General features: G+C 40.0%; 1 protein-coding gene across 2 annotated transcripts in view; it reads left to right on the top strand.

The window, feature by feature from the left end:
- The window catches only part of rasa2 (RAS p21 protein activator 2), a 147626-nt gene that overhangs the window by 99499 nt on the left and 27427 nt on the right, over nucleotides 1-20700 (top strand). For both annotated transcript variants that reach the window (XM_078410373.1, XM_078410374.1), the window contains 5 exons: nucleotides 1285-1386; nucleotides 5810-5966; nucleotides 6494-6642; nucleotides 12490-12604; nucleotides 15489-15563. In XM_078410373.1, coding sequence (XP_078266499.1) covers nucleotides 1285-1386; nucleotides 5810-5966; nucleotides 6494-6642; nucleotides 12490-12604; nucleotides 15489-15563 — 598 coding nt within the window. The remainder of the gene's footprint in view (nucleotides 1-1284; nucleotides 1387-5809; nucleotides 5967-6493; nucleotides 6643-12489; nucleotides 12605-15488; nucleotides 15564-20700) is intronic.

Here is a 20700-nt window from a genome sequence, read left to right as displayed (position 1 = left end):
AGCACTCAGAGTAATAACATTCTCCCACCTTACAGCTGTAACCTATTTCCTCACACATCTCTCCCTCGCTCCTTCTCCCTCCACCGTGAGCGATTTTAAATGAACAATAAAAGCAGAGATGATTATATCCCATATGCGAATTGTACAATGTAAAGAATTGTTGGCCCATCATGATTTGATGAGATTAAGATTTCATGCACCATGCTGTGTAGTAGCTTTGCTTGCTGTTGGCGTAAAACATTAACTAATCTTTTTTAAATGCTGTGTGTAATTTTAGAAGTTCTTTTCTCGTGGATTCCCAATATTTCTTCTTTTATAAGTAAAACTGCTGGAACAAAATAAAACATCTGCAATCTTTTGTGTTGTCATACATTAAGACCTCATTGTCTCATGTTCTGGCCATCTGAATAGGCTGTACTTCACCAAAGGCTACTTGGGCTTTATTTGCCAGATTTGCAGTTTCTATTTGCAGAACATTTAACTCAGAAACATATTGCACTTTGTTTAATTTGCTGGAAGCTTGGTGCTTCAATGGATCATTTTATGCTACTGGGTAAAAGCAAGTGCCAATATCAATTCGCTCCCCATATATAAAAATGTGTTTGAGTAAAGAGTAAAAATTGCTGGATTAACTCAGCAGATCAGGTCACACCAATGGTAAGATAAACGGATTTACATTTTAGATCAAAGATCATTGTCAGAACAGGGAAGAGATAACAAATTAGTTTGAGCAGCAGTGGATAGCAATTAAACTGATAGGGTGAGACAGAGGGGCTAAGCTGTAGATTAAATCATCTGATTCAAACATTAATGAGCTCAGTTAGAGAGAATGTAAAAAATGAAAAAATGCAAAGATGGAGCAAATGTCCAGCAGGTCAAATTGTGCTGATGGAGAGTGGAAAAGCTGAAGTAATATTATTAATGAATGATTTGCAGCAGAAGTAGTCAGATCTGATAGTGAGCAAGAGAGTCGACTGAAGTTGTTGAATTTGATATTGTGTCCAGGAGGCTGCAGCTTGCAGTTATTCTATGTTGACAAAGTATTCTTTATGTTAATGATTTGCAGTTCCTTGTTATTGCATACAGCTACTAATTGAATTGAGAAGCCTTGTGAATGCTTGCTGTATGTTGCAATTGGTTTAGTGATATTTATTTTGTTAATGTGATCCTCCAAGATAATACAGCGTGTCACAAAATACCTAAAAACTGTTGGAATTTCTGTCATTTTTTTCATTTCCAAAAATATCCATGCAAAATGAACTGATCTTTTTTTGTTGTTTTTAGAGTTGATCTGTGGAATAGTGAAAACCTGGTGCAGGATATCTTCCTTGGTGAAATTAAGGTTCCTGTAAAAATTTTAAGGAATGATAATTGTCATCGAGCTTGGTAAGAGTTATGGAAACCCTAGATAACACATAGAAGAATCTAACAAAGATTAAGTCATAAGGTCATAAGGAATAGGAGTAGAATTAGGTCATTCGGCCTACCGTCTAGTCCTTTGAGGGGCTATGAGGTTCTATTGTAGATTCTGTTGCAATATAAGGTCCTGGTTTCTACAATCTTATTTCTTATGAACCTTCCCAAATTACACATTGTTTTGGAATAAAAGCATAAAAATCACAAGGTGAATTTTATGGGGAAGGAGACCAACATTTCTTAACATTCACTATTTTGGGCAATAAGAAATAAATACAGGATCTTTGATCAAAGGAATTGGAAACAACAATAAGAAAAGGATGTAAATGTGTGGCTACAACATATTGTGCTTTGTTCCTTGATTAAAATTGGCAAATTGTGACAAAGCACAGCATCTGGAAGAGAGTTGAGATCTTAATGCATAGAATTGAGTCCAATTTATTCAGAGGAAAACTATTGCGTTGTTCCTCCCGTGATTGATTTATTTCTACTGTTCCTTCCTAACCCTCTTACAGTGAGCAAAATGTTGAAGCCAATATTCATAAACAGTAGTCAATGAATAAATTGCAATGTGAAAATGCATGCAAAACTTGAGCCACTGTTTTATAACAACCAATTGCAAATACTTTTATTGTTACCTTTGCATCTGTGTGGAAATAATATGTGTGAATGATTGGGCTTCTCTAGTGTGTTTTGGTTTAGCTGTATTTTATTCACAGAAGAATGTTGTGAAAAGCATCTTTACCCAATTTTCAGAAAATTAAAGCTGCCAGTTCAGGAAAATTATTTGACCATGAAATTCTTTCAGTGTTTTGGAGGTGGTTGAACTTTTTCGAAAGGATTCTTGGTGTCCCAGAAGACAATTTCCAAATATTGTTCCATGCAATTGACGTGCATGGAGAACAAAGCATGGAACACAGTGTCAAATGGCATGCAAAATTGGTCTGTGTGATTTGAAATGTGCAAAACTGAACCATGCCCTTAATGAAAGAACCTTATTCAAGGACATGTCTGTCAGGCACGTTATCACAACAGAATTGGCAGATAACCCTCTCATCCACCTCGGCATTGCTTTAGATTTTCTGCCCCCTGGGTCACCTCATCCTACATTGAAGTCAGATTCACATTTTCTGGAAATTATTGTTCACTGGTTATATCAATAACAAGAAACAAATGGAATCCGTTTTTATTTGAAATCTGCAGAAGATTGTCTTTATAATTTGCGGAAAAAATTAGTTATTCAGTTCTAGGACAGAAATGGTCCCTTCAGCCCACCATGTCCATGCTAACTTTTTGTCCGTTGACTCAAATTCCATTTGCCCAACTGAAGTCATTATCCTTTATGCCGTACCTATTTATTTCTCTTAAACCTATCTCTTAAACATAGTGATAGTATCTGACCGCACCACCACATCTGGCAATGAGTTCTAGATAGCAACCACTTTATCTGTGGGAGGTAGAAAAGTTCCCCTCTTATCTTAAACCTATGCCCTCTTGTTTTTGAAACCCCTATAATGCAAAAAAGAATCAAGCAGGAAAGGGTGCTTAGAAGATTTAAGAGGCTGTTGCCAAGAGTTGAGCGCAATTTAAAGACAACTCCATGACAAACATGTTAAAAATCAAAACAGAATGGAAGCATACATGATTCTAATTTGGTCTACATTTTAATTTAGTGAAATACCTTGGTTCACCAGCAATTGAGTTTTTATTCAATTTGACTGGAAATCTGTTGCTTTCATGATAATGTTATCCAGCAACATATTTGATTCTTCAGTTCCAACATAGGCAGATTAGGCATACTGTGCATTCAGAAGGTATTCAGAACCCTTCACTTTTTCCACATACAGCCTTATTTTAAAATGGATTTTTAAAAAAAAATCATCAATCTGCACACAATACCCCATAATAAAAAAAAGCAAAACAGGTGTTTAGAATTTTTTGCAAATTAATTGAAAAGAAATAACTGAAATATCACATTTACATAAATATTCAGACCCTTTACTATGGCACTCAAAAATTGAGCTTATGTTCATCCTGTTTCCATTGATTATCCTTGAGATGTTTGTACAACTTGATTGGAGTCCACCAGTGGTAAATTAAATTGATTGGACATAATTTGGAAAGGCACACACCTGTCTATATAAGGTCCCACAGTTGACAGTGCATGTCAGAGCAAAAACCAAGCCATGAAGACGAAGGAATTGTCCGTAGACCTCCGAGACAGGATTGTGTCGAGACACAGATCTGGAGAAGGGTATAAAACAATTTCTGCAGCATTGCAGGTCCCAAAGAGCACAGTGGCCTCCGTCATTCTTAAATGGAAGAACTTTGGAACCACCAGAACTCTTCATAGAGCTGGCCGCCCGGCCAATTTGAGCAATCGGGCCTTGGTCAGGGAGGTGACCAAGAACCCGATGGTCACCCTGACAGAGCTCCAGAGTTCCTCTGTGAAGATGGGAGAACCTTCCAGAAGGATAACTATATCTGCAGCATTCCACCAATCAGGCCTTTATGGTAGAGTGGCCAGACGGAAGCCACTCCTCAGTAAAAGGCACATGACAGCCCGCTTGGAGTTTGCCAAAAGGCACCTAAAGGACTCTCCGACCATGAGAAACAAGATTCTCTGGTCCGATCAAACTAAGATTGAACTCTTTGGCCTGAATGCCAAGCGGCACCGCTCATCACCTGGCCAATACCATACCTACGGTGAAGCATAATGGTGGCAGCATCATGTTGTGAAGATGTTTTTCAATGGCAGGAACAAGGAGAATCGAGGGAAAGATGAACGGAACACAGAGAGTTCTTTGATGAAAAACTGCTCCAAAGAGTTCTGGATCTCAGACTGGGGCAGAGGTTCACCTTCCAAAAGGACAATGACCCTAAGCACACAGCCAAGACAATGCAGGAGTGGCTTCGTGACAAGTCTGTGAATGTCCTTGAGTGGCCCAGCCAGAGCCCGGACTTGAACCCGATCGAACATCTCTGGAGGAACCTGAAATTAGCTGTGCATCAACGCTACCCATCCAACCTAACAGAGCTTGAGAGGATCTGCAGAGAAGAATGGGAGAAATTACCCAAATACAGGTGTGCCAAGCTTGTAGCGTCATACCCAAGAAGACTTGAGGTTGTAATCGTTGCCAAAGGTGCCTCAACAAAGTACTGTGTAAAAAGGGTCTGTGTAAAGGGTCTGAATACTTATGTAAATGTGATATTTCAGTTATTTCTTTTTAATTTTTTCAAAAATTTCTAAACACCTGTTTTCACTTTTTTATTGTGGGGTATTGTGTGTGGATTGATGATAAAAAAATGAGTTTAATCCATTTTAAAATAAGGCTGTAACGTAACAAAATGTTGAAAAATTGAAGGGGTCTGAATACTTTCTGAATGTACTGTATGTGTTGTTAAATGAAGCCCAGATGTGAAATACATGTCCTCAAATTACTGCAGAGATCAGAATAAATCAATTTGTAATGGGCAATTTTGCATTAATTTATTCAGGAATGTGTCCAACTGGGTCTTGGTGACTAAATCTAATACAAACCTAACTTCCATTCCCATGTTACTTTTTCAAAATGCAACAGAGTGTCCCACATTCTTTTATTTCCTTTCTCCTATATCCACCTATAGCTGTATATATACAAGAGATTTTAAATATGTTAGATGTTAAATGATTTCAACCATTTAATTTCCTCACTTAACGCTGTGGCTATGTGAAAGTTTTGCCAGGATAAAGTAAATGGAAACTATGTTCTTTTGCCAGTTCTGGTGAAAACTAAATCTCACTTATTTGGTTTTATGTTGATTTACAGTATTTGAGAAGATAAATTTTATTTTTGACTTATTACAGTAATGCTACAATCTCACGGTTAAGATTATAGCACAATCATGGTTTTCTTGTTGACAATGTGGTAGATATGAAAAGGGGTAGAATATTGGCAACCTTATCCAATTACCTGTTGCCAAGATGTTAATCATATTTGTGTTCCTCCTGTGTAACCACAGATATCTGTTATATTTTTATTTAATTTATGTACAGTTCTCCTTACGCACCACAGAGCAAAAATCATAAGAAGCTAAGACAGCAAGGATAGAATTTGCATACCATTAGCCATATTACTTTGTTTTGAATTAGCTTGGCCTTGTCATTCATTCCTCGCCCTCAAATCCTCACGATGGAGGAGAATAGATGACTAGGCCATGGTTGACAATCCAAGCACCATCTGCATAAAAACTAAATAAATAACATTCCTTTTAAAGCATATACTTCTTGTGTTTTCTAAAATTAATGGGATCTTGTCATTATTAATAATCAATCAGTTACAGGTTGTGTATGGTATATTTGCATTAGTGTCAAAATTCAACATAAAACCATGTGTACACTGTTACTGTGCAGGTATTTATTACAACCAAAAGACAATGGGAACAAGCCTGCAAAATTTGAAGACTTGGGTTCACTTCGCCTATCCATATCCTATAATGAAGATTATGTCCTCCCATCTCAGTACTACAGTTCACTTAATGACCTGCTGCTAAAGTCTTTTGATGTAAAGGTAATGAGTTATTGGGGGAAGTCAAATCTTTTTTTTGCTCTTGTTCGATGTGATGCAGCTTTGTCGTATCCACGCATTCTAATACAGAAAATAGTTTAAGCTCATTATAATGGAAATTCTGGATAATAAAGCCATGGTCTGCCTATTGGCCTGTGTCTCAACAAGATGTTATCTTAACTCTTCTAACATGCTTAGGAAAGGTGAAATATTGAATTTGGCCATGTAATAGTGGCAGTGGGAGCAGGGAAGGAAAGATAGGGTTTGGAAACAAGGATGAGAATTTTTTAATTGAGGCATAGTTTAAACAAAAGCCAATGTGAGTCAGCAACCAATATTGATAGCTGAACAAGACTTGTGTAAACTAATCATTCCAGTGGTCAAGAGCAATCTTTTAAAAATTAAATGTTTAATCTTGCTCTCATAATAAGGTTGCCTTGAAATGTATAATACTGCATACCAAGAATATGGACAATTTAAGTGACCAGTCAGATCAAATCATTCTGAAATGATTTTTTTCTCTTTTCAAGCTTGTATCTGCCTCGGCTGTCCATATCCTGGGCGAGGTGTGCAAAGGAAAGCAAGAAGCTGTGTTACCACTCGTGCGCTTATTGTTACATCATAAGAAGCTGGTTCCTTTCCTTCATGCTTTAGCTGAATTAGATCTCCAGCAAACACAGTAAGTCTGTCATTTGGGTCTCTGGATCCCCTCATTTTTGTGCCTTATGTTGAATGAAGCAGAAAGTTACTTAATCACTTGGTCTGATAAAGTATATAGTTTTTAAGATCATTTGTTTCTGAGGAATCAATAGAACCAATCAGGCCATTATCAGGTTTTTGTCTGAAGCCGAAATGTCACCCATCCTTTTTCACCAGAGATGTTGCCAGATCCACTGTGTCATGCCAGCACTTTGTGTCGAACCATGTAATGGGCCAGATTTCCAAATAGAGCAACAATTGCAATTGATTTGGGAGTACTTGCTGCCAAATAAAATGCTTTATTTGGCAGCAAGTACTCCCAAATCAATTGCAATTGTTGCTCTATTTGGAAATCTGGCCCATTACATGGTTCGACACAAAGTGCTGGCATGACACAGTGGATCTGGCAACATCTCTGGTGAAAAAGGATGGGTGACATTTCGGCTTCAGACAAAAACCTGATAATGGCCTGATTGGTTCTATTGGTTCTACCCAAGCATTGTACTCTGATCATATTCTCTTAAGGCATACTATGCAATATAACATTTTTCCGTTCCACTTCATTTCTTTTTGCCTCAATGAATAAGGTTCCCAATTTGTGCAGTATTTATCCTGTGAACAACTTTTTGGATGAAACTACTCTACAATTCCCACATGTTTTCTTGCTAAAGTGGATGTGTAATATTCCGAAACCCGTCTATTTTCTTTAAAATGAACTCCTTCCTTTGTTAATGAACTCTTAAATTTTTTTCGTTTCTCTTAACTTTTATTTGATCGAGCTGATAATTAAATTTTAACCAAATGTGCAAAACCTCAAAAGTATAAATGGTTGCAACTTGCTATATGTGTGGATTATGTACCGCATGATACATTACTGGGGTATCTAGAACTGGAACTTTTGTCAAAAGCAATGGGGACTGGAGAAAAACCGATATGTGCAACTGAGGATTGAAATCTAGGCTGTTTGAAGTTTCAATAGACAATAGGTGCAGGAGTAGGCCATTCGGCCCTTTGAGCCAGCACCACCATTCAATGTGATCATGGCTGATCATTCTCAATCAGTACCCCGTTCCTGCCTTCTCCCCATACCCCCTGACTCCGCTATCCTTAAGAGCTCTATCTAGCTCTCTCTTGAATGCATTCAGAGAATTGGCCTCCACTGCCTTCTGAGGCAGTGAATTCCACAAATTTACAACTCTCTGACTGAAAAAGTTTTTCCTCATCTCGTTCTAAATGGTCTACCCACTCTTAAACTGTGGCCCCTGGTTCTGGACTCCCCCAACATTGGGAACATGTTTCCTGCCTCTAACGTGTCCAACCCCTTAATAATCTTATATGTTTCGATAAGATCCCCTCTCATCCTTCTAAATTCCAGTATCAACAGTTATCCTATATATTAAGTAAATTATTTAAAATGCAAGAAATCTATATATCTTCTATGTTAGTGGTTCTATCAGATAGAACTAGAGGCATGGTTTAAGGTGAAAAAGGAAAGATTTAAAAGGAACCTTGAAGACAACTTTTTCGCCAAGAATGGTATACAGTGCCCTCCATAATGTTTGGGACAGACCCATCATTTATTTATTTGCCTCTGTACTCCACAATTTGAGATTTGTAATAGAAAAAAATCACATGTGGTTGAAGTGCACATTGTCAGATTTTAATAAAGGTAATTTCTATACATTTTGGTTTTACCATGTAGAAATTACAGCAGTGTTTATACATAGTCCCCCCATTTCAGGGCACCATAATGTTTGGGCACAGCAATGTCATGTAAATAAAAGTAGTCATGTTTAGTATTTTGTTGCATATCCTTTGCATGCAATGACTGCTTGAAGTCTGCGATTCATGGACATCACCAGTTGCTGGGTGTCTTCTCTGGTGATGCTCTGCCAGGCCTATATTGCAGCCATCTTTAGCTTATGCTTGTTTTGGGGGCTATTCCCCCTTCATTTTTCTCTTCAGCATATAAAAGGCATGCTCAATTGGGTTCCGATCAGGTGATTGACTTGGCCACTCGAATTGACCATCTTTTAGCTTTGAAAAACTCCTTTGTTGCTTTAGCAGTATGTTTTGAGGCATTTGTTTGAACTTGAGCAGATAGGATGCGTTTATACACTTCAGAATTCATTATGCTACTACCATCAGCAGTTGTATCATCAAGGAAGATAAGTGATCCAGTACCTTCAGCAGCTATACATGCCGAGGCCATAACACCCCCACCACCGTGTTTCACAGATGAGGTGGTATGCTTTGGACCTTGGGCAGTTCCTTCTCTCCTCCATTCTTTGCTCTTGCCATCACTCTGACATAAGTTAATCTTCGTCTCATCTGGCCACAAGACCTTTTCCAGAACTATGGTTGTTCTTTTAAGTACTTCTTGGCAAACCAAGGTGTAGCCTCTGTATTTCTGTCCATGAAGTCTTCTGCGGACAGTGGTCATTGACAAATCCACTCCTGAAGAGTGTTTCTGATCTGTCAGACAGGTGTTTGGGGATTTTTCTTTATTATAGAGAGAATTCTTCTGTCATCAGCTTTAGACGTCTTCCTTGGCCTGCCAGTCCCTTTGCGATTAGTAAGCTCACCAGTGCTCTTTTTCTTCTTAATGATGTTCTAAACCGTTGATTTTGGTAAGCCTAAGGTTTGGCTGATGTCTTTAACAGTTTTATTTTTGTTTCGCAGTTTCATAATGGCTTTTTTTTACTTTCATTGTCAACTTTGGTCCTCATGTTGATAAACAGCAATAAAAGTTTCCAAAGGTGGAGGACAGACTGGAGGAAAGACTAGGTGCTGAGAGCTCTCTTATACCTGCATAAAGGAGGCAATTAAACACACCTGAGCAATTACAAACACTTGTGAAGCCATGCGTCCCAAACATTATGGTGCCCTGATTGGGGGGGGGGGGGGGGGCATGTATAAACACAGCTGTAATTTCCACATGGTGAAACCAAAATGTATAAATATGGCCTTTAATAAAATCTGACAATGTGCACTTTAACCATGTGATTTTTTTTTTAATGACAAATCTCAAATTGTGGAGTACAGAGGCAAATAAATAAATGATGGGTTTTTGTCCCAAACATTATGGAGAACACTGTATATATCTATATGAAATGAGCTGCCAGATTAATTTGTTGAGGCAACTACAATAACAACATTTAAAAGACTCTTGGATATGTACATGGATAGGAAAGGTTGAGAGGGATATGGGCTGGATGCAAGCAGATGAGACTAGCTTGGATGGGGCAACCTGTTGGCATGAACAAGTTGCGGCAAAGGGCTTGCATCCAACCCTGTACGAATTGGCATCAACACCTTCCTCGATAACCATCAGCAGAGGAACACCTCAAGGCTGTGTGCTCAGCCCCCTGCTCTACTCACTCTATATTCATGACTGTAGCCGGACACAGTTCCAACTTCATCTTCAAATTTGCCGACGACACCACCGTTAGTGAATGAATAACTGATGACAATGGGTCAGAGTATAGGATCGACTGACCAAATGGTGCCAGAACAGTAATCGCTCTCAACATCAGTAAAACCAAGGAATTGATTGTGGACTTTGGAAGAGGAAGGTCGAGGATCTACAAACCTGCCTTCATCGACGGGAGGATGGCGGAGAGAATCAAAAACCTCAAATTCCTGGACATGCATATCTCTGAAGATCTGTCCTAGACCCAGCATATTGATGCAACCATAAAGAAAGCCCATCAACGCCTCTACTTCCTTAAAGAAGATTGAGGAGATTTGGTATGTCAACAAATGTCCTCTTTAACCTTTAGTGATGTACAGTAGAAAGCATATTGACTGTTTGCATCACGGCATGGTTCTGCAATTTGACCGTCTAGGAACGAAGAAAATTGCAAGAAGTGGTGAACACTGCCCAGTCCATCATGTGTACTAACCTCCCCACCATCGAAGGGATCTACAGGAGTCGTTGCCTCAAAGAAGCAGCCAGCATCATCAGAGACCCACATCACCCTGGCAACACTCTCATTTCACTCCTGCCATCGGGAAGAAGGAGCCTGAAAACTGCAATGTCCAGGTTCAGGAGCAGCTTCTTCCCTCCAACTATTAGGATATTAAACACTACAACCTCCAAATAAGCTCCAAACTATATAGACTTGGGAGCATTGTTTTTGCCTTTGCACCATTATTGTTTTTTTTAGTTTGTTTATTGTGCTGTTTACAGAGTACCATGTTAACATATCTGTTCCGTTGCTGCAAATAAGAATAAGAGTCATAGAGTTGTACAACGTGGAAACAGGCCTTTTGGCCCACGTCAACCAACTTGCCCCATCTACATTAGTACCACCTGCCCACATTTGGCCCATAACTCTCCAAACATATCCTATCCATGTACCTGTCCAAATGAATCTTAAATGTTATGATGGTACCTGCCTCAACTACCTCCTCCAGCAGCTTGTTACATATACCCACCACCTTTGTGTAAAAAAAAGACCCCTCAGGTTTCTATTAAATCGTTACCCCCTCATCTTAAACCTATGTCCTTTGGTGCTTGATTCCCTTACTCTGGGTATGAGAATCTGTGCATTTATCCAATCTATTCTCATGATATTGTACACCTGTACAGGATCACCCTTCTTCCTCCTGCACTCCAAGGAATAAAGTACAAACCTGCTCACCCACTCTTTATAGCCCAGGCCCTTGTGTCATGGCAACATCCTTGTAAATCTTCTCTGCACCCTTTCCAGCTTGACAACATCTTTCCTACAACATGGTGCCCAGAACTGATTTCGTTCTGTTTCAGGACATATAATAATAAAATACTCTTGACTCTTGGGTAATGAACGAGTTTTACAGGTGATTCTGCTGTAACGCCATTGGTGCACTCTTAAGAAAACTTCAGTTATGACGTTTTAAAAGTAATTGAGTCAATAAGGAAAAGGTTAGGGGCCTTAGGAATGTGAGATTTGCAATAACAAAGTTACTTTCTTCTGCAAGATTTTCAAAAATAATGGTGTTTTTAATAACTAAAGTTTAATTTTGTTACTGCAATCTATAAATACTAAAGTCTATATCTTGCATCTTAGAATATCATTAGATTGTCAATAGAAGTGATTGCTTGTCAATTTCAATGGCCACTGGCAGTGAGAGTAGTAGCTATGTTCTTCAGAGACAAAAGTGTCTGATTACTGCAGGGAGGTTATCTGGAAACAGTTTTATTCCAGACAGATAGTTTTCTGCTTGCTAGTTTCCAAAGTACAGATGCTCCTCAACTTACGATGCTTCGATTTACGATATTTCGACTTTGCGATGGTGCAAAAGCGATACACATTCAGTAGAAACCGTACTTCGAATTTTTAATTTTGATCTTTTCCCGGGCTAGCGATATGCGGTACGATACTCTCTCGTGATGCTAGGCAATGGCAGCGAGCCGCAGCTCCCAGTCAGCCTACCGGCTATAATGTTCGGTACGTTAGGTGGCTATGATGTTTGGTAGGTTAGGTGTATTAAATACATTTTCGACTTTCGATATTTTCAATTTTCGATGGGTTTATCGGAACGTAACCCCATTGTAAGTCGAGGAGCATCTGTAACTTGTAAATAGTTCTCTAGTTCCCAATTAAAATCGCATTATAACCAATTTGGTCTGCATAATGCAAATAGTGTTCTCTAATTCACGTTATGTCCAATTCACATTATAGAAACATAGAATAGGAGAGCAACCTGTACATCTGTTTTACTTCAAGTGACAGTTGAATATAATCTATGCTATTTGTTGCCAAATGGTAACATTTCAGTTCTGAGCCATTTTCAGAAAACACGCAATGTCTGAAGTAATCAAATTCTTTGATTTCTGTAGGGAAGCCAACACCATCTTCAGGGGAAACTCTCTAGCCACTCGATGCATTGATGAAACAATGAAACTAGTTGGAAAGCATTATCTGAAAGTGACTCTGAAGCCTATTTTGGATGAAGTAAGATGCAAGTTATATTCTTTTTGGCATGTGTATTATTTTCCTTCACCATCAACATGTTTACAAATTTGTATTTGATCCAAATTTTCAGTAACCAGTAAAATGAGCAAAATATATTGGTATTTAACACCCTGTGCAATTGCTGAATATATGATACGATAGAACATTATTTATCTCAGGAGGGAAATTGATCTGCCAACAGTCATAAAACACAAGATACATGAAACATTAAATTAAATTAATGAGTGGAAAGAATTGGAGATGTGCAAATGTTAGGGGGGAGGGGAGTCAGTCTACCCCATGACAGAAGGGGGAGGAGTTGTACAGTTTAATAGCCACAGGGAAGAAGGATCTCCTGTGGCGTCATTTACTGCATCTTGGTGGAACCAGTCTGTTGCTGAAGCGAAGAAGCGACAGCAAAGAAGTTGGCACTGGCTACCAATTTAACATCTGCTGCATCTTATTGCAGACCTTGAAGGAGCCGAGCCTTCTCAAAAAGTGCAGCCGGCTCTGTCACTTCTTGTACAGGGCCTCGGCGTTCCTGGACCAGTCCAGTTTACTGTTCGATGAGAAGGCCTACCGGGAGGAGGTGGCTGATCTGGCACTCTGGTGTCAGGACAATAGCCTCCTCTTGAATGTCACTAAAACAAAGGAGCTGATTGTGGACTTCAGAAGGGCTAAACATCCAAGGACGTACACGCCACTGGAGATAAATGGGTCTATTGTGGATAGGGTGAGCAGTTTCAAATACTTGGGAGTCCGCATCGCAGAGGATCTGACGTGGGCAACGCACATTGCCGCACTGGTGGGTAAGGCTAAGCAGCGCCTTTACCACCTTAGACAACTGAGGAAATTCAGAGTGTCGCTGAGGATCCTTCATTGCTTCTACTCTGGGGCTGTAGAGAGCATCCTGTCCGGCAACATTACAGTCTGGTTTGGGAACAGCTCTGCCCAGGACAGGATGGCCCTGCAGAGAGTAGTGCGTTCGGCAGAACGCACCATGGGAACTACACTCGTCCCCCTGCAGGACCTATACATCAGGAGGTGCAGATCCAGAGCAAGCAAGATCATGAGGGACCCCTGCCACCCCAGTAACGGACTGTTCCAGATGCTACGGTCAGGCAAACGCCTCCGCTGTCACGCTGTGAAAACGGAGAGGATGAGACGGAGCTTCTTCCCACAGGCCATCAGGACTGTCAACTTTGATAACCCCAGAGACTAAATTTTTGTCGACACTTTTTGTGCTATGTTTAGTAACTTATTAACTTTATTTATATGCTGTAACTGTAATTATTTTTGTGCACAACCCGCAGGCATTGCCACTTTCATTTCACTGCACATCGAGTATGTGTATGTGACAAATAAATTTGACTTGACTTGACTTGAGGTAAACTCCAAGGTATTTGTACTCCTTGGTAAACTGCACATCCACACCATTGATGGAGACAGGGGACAGGGGCGTTCCTCTCCTCCTAAAGTCCACCACTAAGTCCTTAGCCTTGTCGGTGTGTTGAGTTGCAGGTGATCAAAATCCCTTCGCAACTTCACTGCTCTAAGAAAAGCAACCTCAGCTTTTACTTTCTCTCTCATCTTCACTGTCTCCTATTTTCTCTTTTGCACTCTTATCTTTCCTCATAAGTTCCATATGCATGCTAAGCCAAGCTAGATCTAGCTGCCCAATATCGCTGTAAACTGACATGTGTCTCTGCTTGATCCACATCCATTGTGGGGCTGAGCACAAATATCCTTTCATTGAATTTGGAGAAGACTAGGCTAGGACTTGTCTAAGCTGGCTCCCATTTTGGTTTTCCTATGTCATTTTCAAATTCTTCCATGATGATGCCTCTCCCTCTCTGTATAATTTCCTCCATCCTGAGAAAATGTTGAAATATCTGCATTGCACCAATTCCATTCTCTGGCGTCTCAGTTTTTAGCTGCCTCCCCACCTACATAGATCCCTATTCCTATGTAAAATTCAGCTTCTCTTTCTCAAAGTCTCCTTTGATCAGCCGTTGATTTGTGGCTTGGCATCAAAATATGTTTGATAGCTCTGCTGCAAAGTGCAATGTTTTACTCAATGAAAGATTCTATCCAAAAGCATTATTATGTGCCCCACTTGAACTTGATCTTTTCTGTTTTTCATTTTATTTTTGCTCTATTAATGCTTTCTCTTAATTAGACTCTGTTTCTTAGACATTTGCAATAAAATTAGGTACAGGCTGTACCTGGGTAACAAACTGGTTCATATTTTTTACGGACGCCCGTAAATGGAAAATACACAAAAATCACCACAATGGGCACCAAATAGCCGTGTTCCATGTTAAAAACATGACATTTCCGGTATAACATTTTATCTAAAAACTTTAATCGGAATAATAATACGGTTCATCAAGATGTTGCCAGGAAAAAAATATCTTTACTTATTAGAAGGGCATGGATAGGCGTAATTTATTCTCATTGGAGTGTAGGAGGCTGAGAAGTAACCTTAGAGTTTCATAAAATTATCGAAGCATAGAGAGGTTGCATGATTAGAATTGTTTCTCACGGCAAGAAAGTCTTGAACTAGAGGGCACAGGTTAACTACAAGATGGGAGTATTTGAATGAGATCTGAGGGGATCGTTTTTGGACTATCTGGAATGAACTGCCAGAGGAGGTGCGGGCAGATACAACTATATTGTTTGAGTCTTTGGTCAGGCACATACATAGGAAAGATATGGAGTGAATACAGCCTACTACAGGCAAATGTGATTGCGTGGATAGACATCACAGTCTTTATGATTCTATGTTTCTGCAGTAAAAATACCTGCATCATTTAATTAATATAACTTTTAAATTGCTAATAGACTCCTTACCAGAGAATAATTTGAATTTCTGTTTGTTTAGATTTGTGACTCCTGCAAAACCTATGAGATTGATCCAATAAAGCTCAAAGAAGGTGATAATGTTGAGGTGAACAAGGTGCGTTGATTAATTTTTCTAATAATTACTTTGGTAATAAATATATATTTTTTGCGAAGCTAATAACAATACACCATTAAACTAATTTACCAAATTGTCTTAATCCAGGAAGTGGAACCTGAATTAACACACTTTAATTTTTTCACCATATCAGCGACGAGATGTGTACGAATCATGAATTTTGCTTGCTGTACACAAGGACTGCTATCAACAGACCTGCTAAAAAGCTGTCCTTGTTAAAACCAGCAAGCCAAGAGAACTGGTTTAATTTTTTCCCCTCTTTGTTTTTAGTCACTGTCCCCTTAACTAGAGTTAAGTGCTCAAGGCAAATATTCTGGAGTTTTCCAATGAGTTCACAGCAAATACCTGTGGATTTGGGTGGTAAACTTTTTTTTCAGCCTAGATCTTTTGACTATTGCTCTGTGTTAGAGTTACACGACAGATATGTGAGTTGCGGGTCTGTGTTCAGATTTCTATTTTTTGTTCATTCATTTTTGCGGATATAGACATCACTAGCGAGACCAACATTTATTGCTCATCCCTAAGTTACCTCAAAATTGGAGGTGGGTTAACATTTTGAACTACTTCTTCTGACGAAAGTACTTTGACAAGGATGTTGGGTCGGACATTCCAAGATTTATAGACGATGACAATGAAACAGTGACCATATGCAGATTGGGTCATGTATGAATTAAAGAACCAGTAGGTATCTGCTGATCATGCTCTTTTTTGTTTATAGAAGTCATGACTTCTGAGGAGTTTAGTGAGTGGCAGCAGTGTATTCTGTACATGTGACACACTAGTCACTGTGAACCAGTGATGGATAGAATAAATATTTAAGGTGGATGGGCTTTGGTTGGAAATTGTGTTGCTGTGTTTACCTTATAAATAGTAGAAAGACTTCAGGTTGCCAGGAGATAAGTCCCTTGTCACAGTATTAATGTAAAGCTGGTCCTGCTGAGTTTCTGGTCAAATGGCAACCCTTTGAATATTGATTGTTGCAGAATGTCAAGAGTAAGTGGTTAGATGATCTTGTTGGAGATAGCTATTACTTGATATCTTTGACGGCATAACTGTCACATCCATTTATCAGATCTAGGTTTTATTGCATGTGTGAGTTTGCTCATTTACTGAGGAGTTGCAAAAGAAAGTGAACATTGTGCAATCATAAATGAACCTTGTGATGGATGGAAAGTAATTGGTGAAAAAATTGCAGATGAGTAGGCTTCAGATGCCCTGGCAGGCAGATTTGCCACTGATACACGGGTGGTTTAAAACTAAATAGTGGGGGGGGGGTGTTTCAAATGGGATCGACAAGGATGGAGTTAATGGGAAAGAGAGTATAGGAAGAATTAAGAAACATCCCAGAATTAACGGGACAGAAAGCTCACGAAGCAATAGGACAGAATGGCCAAGTGTAATAGGGATTGATGTGGAAGCTGAGATGACCCAAGAATTAAAAGTACTATATATGAATGCGCAAAGTAGAAGAAGTAAAGTGGATGAGCTTGAGGCTCAGTTAGAGATTGGTAGATATGACATTGTGGGGATTACAGACTCGTGGCTGCAGAAGGATCAGGACTGGGAACTGAATATTCAGGGCTATACGTCATATAGAGAGGACAGGCAGGTGGGCAGAGGAGGTGGGGTAGCTCTGTTGGTGAGGGATGGAATTCAGTCCCTTGTGAGGGGTGACATTGGGACTGACAATGTAGAGTCACTGTGGATAGAGTTGAGGAATTGTAAAGGTAGGAAGACACTAATGGGAGTTATCTACAGACCCCCAAACAGTAGCCTGGATATAGGGTGTAAGTTGCAGCAGGAGTTAAAAATGGCATGTAACAAAGGTAATGCCACTGTAATTATGGGGGATTTCAATATGCAGGAAGACTGGGAAAATCAGGTTGGTTCTGGACCCCAAGAAAGGGAGTTTGTAGAGTGCCTCTGAGATGGATTCTTAGAGCAGCTTGTACTTGAGCCTACCAGAGAGAAGGGAATTCTGGATTTAATGTTGTCCAATGAACCAGATTTAATAAGGGAACTCAAGGTAAAGGAACCGCTTGGAGGTAGTGACCATAATATTGATTAGTTTTAATCTGCAATTTGAGAGGGAGAAGGTTAAACCAGGAATGTCAGTGTTGCAGTTGAACAAAAGGGACTATGAAGGCATGAGAGAGGAGCTGGCCAAGGTCGAATGGAAAGGGATTCTAGCAGGAATGACGGTGGAACAGCAATGGCAGGAATTTCTGGGCATAATTCAGAAGATGCAGGATCATTTCATTCCAAAGAGGAAGAAAGATTCTAAGGGGAATAAGAGGCAACCGTGGCTGACAAGGGAAGTTAGAGATGGAATAAAACTAAAAGAAAAGATGTATAAGATAGCAAAGAGTAGCAGGAAGCCAGAGGAGTGGGCAGATAGCAAAAAGGGCAATACGGGCTGAAAAGATGAGGTACGAAGCGAAGCTGGCCAAGAATATAAAGAAGGACAGTAAAAGCTTCTTTAGGTATGTTAAGAGAAAAAGATTAGTAAAGACAAAGGTGGGTCCCTTGAAGACAGAAACGGGTGAAATTATTATGGGTAACAAGGCGGAAGAATTGAACAGGTACTTTGTGTCTTCCTTAGTGAAGACATCCAATCTCCCAGATGTAATAGTGGTCAGAGGATCAAGGGAGACAGAGGAACTGAAATAAATTTGCATTAGGTGAGAAATAGTATTGGGTAGACTGATGGGACTGAAGGCTGATAAATCCCCAGGACCTGATGGTCTGCATCCCAGGGTACTCAAGAAGGTGGCTCAAGAAATCGTGGACGCATTGGTGATCATTTTCCAATGTTTAATAGATTCAGGATCAGTTCCTGTGGATTGGAGGGTAGCTAATGTTGTCCCACTTTTCAAGAAAAGTGAGATTTTCTCTCTCGCAAGAGAGAGAAAACGTGGAATTATAGACCAGTTAGCCTGACATTGGTGGTGGGGAAGATGCTGGAGTCAATTATTAAAGAGGTAATAACGGCGCATTTGGATAGCGGTAAAAGGATTCATCCAAGTCAGCAGGATTTATGAAGGGGAAATCCTGCTTGACTAATCTTCTGGAATTTTTTGAGGTTGTGACAAGTAAAATGGATGAAGGAGAGCCAGTGGATGTAGTGTATCTAGACTTTCAGAAAGCCTTTGATAAGGCACCACACGGGAGGTTGGTGAGCAAAATTAGAGCACATGGTATTCGGGGTAGGGTATTGACATGGATAGAGAATTGGTTGGCAGACAGGAAGCAAAGAGTAGGAATAAACGGGTCCTTTTCAGAATGGCAGGCAGTGGAGGGTGAACTCCCGCAAGTGCTGGGGCCGCAACTATTTACAAATATATATTAATGATTTGGATGATGGAATTAGAAGTAACACTAGCAAGTTTGCAGATGACACAAAGCTGGGTGGCAGTGTGAACTGCGGAGAGGATGTTTGGAGATTGCAGGGTGACTTGGACGGGTTGAGTGAGTGGGCAGATGCAGTATAATGTAGATAAATGTGAGGTTATCCACTTTGGCGGCAAAAACAAGGAGGCAGATTATTATCTCAATGGTGTCAGATTAGGTAAAGGGGAAATGCAACGAGTCCTTGTACACCAGTCACTGAAAGTAAGCATGCAGGTACAGCAGGCAGTGAAGAAAGCTAATGGCATGTTGGCCTTCATAACGAGAGGATTTGAGTACAGGGGCAAGGAAGTCCTTCTGCAGTTGTATAAGGCCCTGGTGAGACCACATCTGGAGTATTGTGTGTAGTTTTGGTCTCCTAATTTGAGGAAGGACGTCCTTGGTATTGAGGCAGTGCAGCGTAGGTTCACGAGGTTAATCCCTGGGAAGGAGGGATTGTCATATGAGGAAAGATTGGAAAGACGAGGCATGTATTCACTGGAGTTTAGAAGGATGAGAGGGGATCTTATAGGGACGTATAGAATTATAAAAGGACTAGACAAGCAAGATGCAGGAAAAATGTTCCCAATGTTGGGGGAGTCCAGAGCCAGGGGCCACAGTCTTAGAATAAAGGGGAGGCCATTTAAAACTGAGGTGAGAAGAAACCTTTTCAACCAGAGAGTTGTGAATTTGTGGAATTCTCTGCCACAGAAGGCAGGGGAGGCCAATTCACTGGATGAATTTAAAAGAGAATTAGATAGAGCTCTAGGGGCTAGTGAAATCAAGGGATATGGGGAGAAGGCAGGCACAGGTTACTGATTGTGGATGATCAGCCATGATCACAATGAATGGCGGTGCTGGCTCGAAGGGCCAAATGGCCTCCTCCTGCACCTATTTTCGATGTTTCTATGACAACTGCACCATGGTTTTGGTGGGGATTTTGTTCTGCATCTACTAAAACCATCTTCCTTTGTGTGAGGTGGGACACAATTTTTCTTGCTGCCCAATTTATTTAGGGGGTTTTCATGCCAAGCTTTGCCAAATGCTATCTTGATGTCTCAAGCAGTTACATTTGCCATGTCTCTGGAATTCAGAACTTTGATCCAAAGTTGAGTCCATGCCAAGATGAGGAATGGATCCCAATAGTTCTGGTGAGACCCATACTGGTCAGCAGTGAATATGTGCTACTTGATAGTGGTGTGATGATGCTTTCCATCACTTTCCTGGAACTTTATCAGCTGGTAATTACAGTATGATCTTGATGGCTGGACAAGGGGGCATGATTGTCACATGAGAAAACATAATAAGAAAACATTTAAGAGCAGGAATAGACATCTAACATTTCAAGCCTGGTTTGGCATCTGTCAAGACAATGGCTGAATTTCTGTCTCCTTAGTTCAATTTCCCTGCGCTCTCTCCATTCCATTAATATCCAGAAATCTATCTCTCTATTTTGAATTAACACAATGACTGTGACTATGGAATCCCCTAGATAGAGAATTCCAAAGAGTCATCATCCTCTGAGTTAAGAAACTGCTGCTCAGCTCAATGCTAAGTAACTACCCCTTAATCTGAGTCTGGGACTGCTGGTTCTATTCTCATTGTAAACATCCTCCTTGCATCTATCCTTTTGAGCTTTGGTTGAATTTTATGTTTCAATTAGATCATCTCCCATTCTTCTAAATTCTGGAGAATACAGGTCCGAAGAAAGGTCTCGACCCGAAACGTC

Source organism: Rhinoraja longicauda, chromosome 13 (assembly GCF_053455715.1).
Source record: "Rhinoraja longicauda isolate Sanriku21f chromosome 13, sRhiLon1.1, whole genome shotgun sequence".
Lineage (NCBI taxonomy): Eukaryota > Metazoa > Chordata > Chondrichthyes > Rajiformes > Arhynchobatidae > Rhinoraja > Rhinoraja longicauda.
Note: the sequence above shows the minus strand (reverse complement) of the source record. Positions and strands in the feature narration are given on the sequence as shown.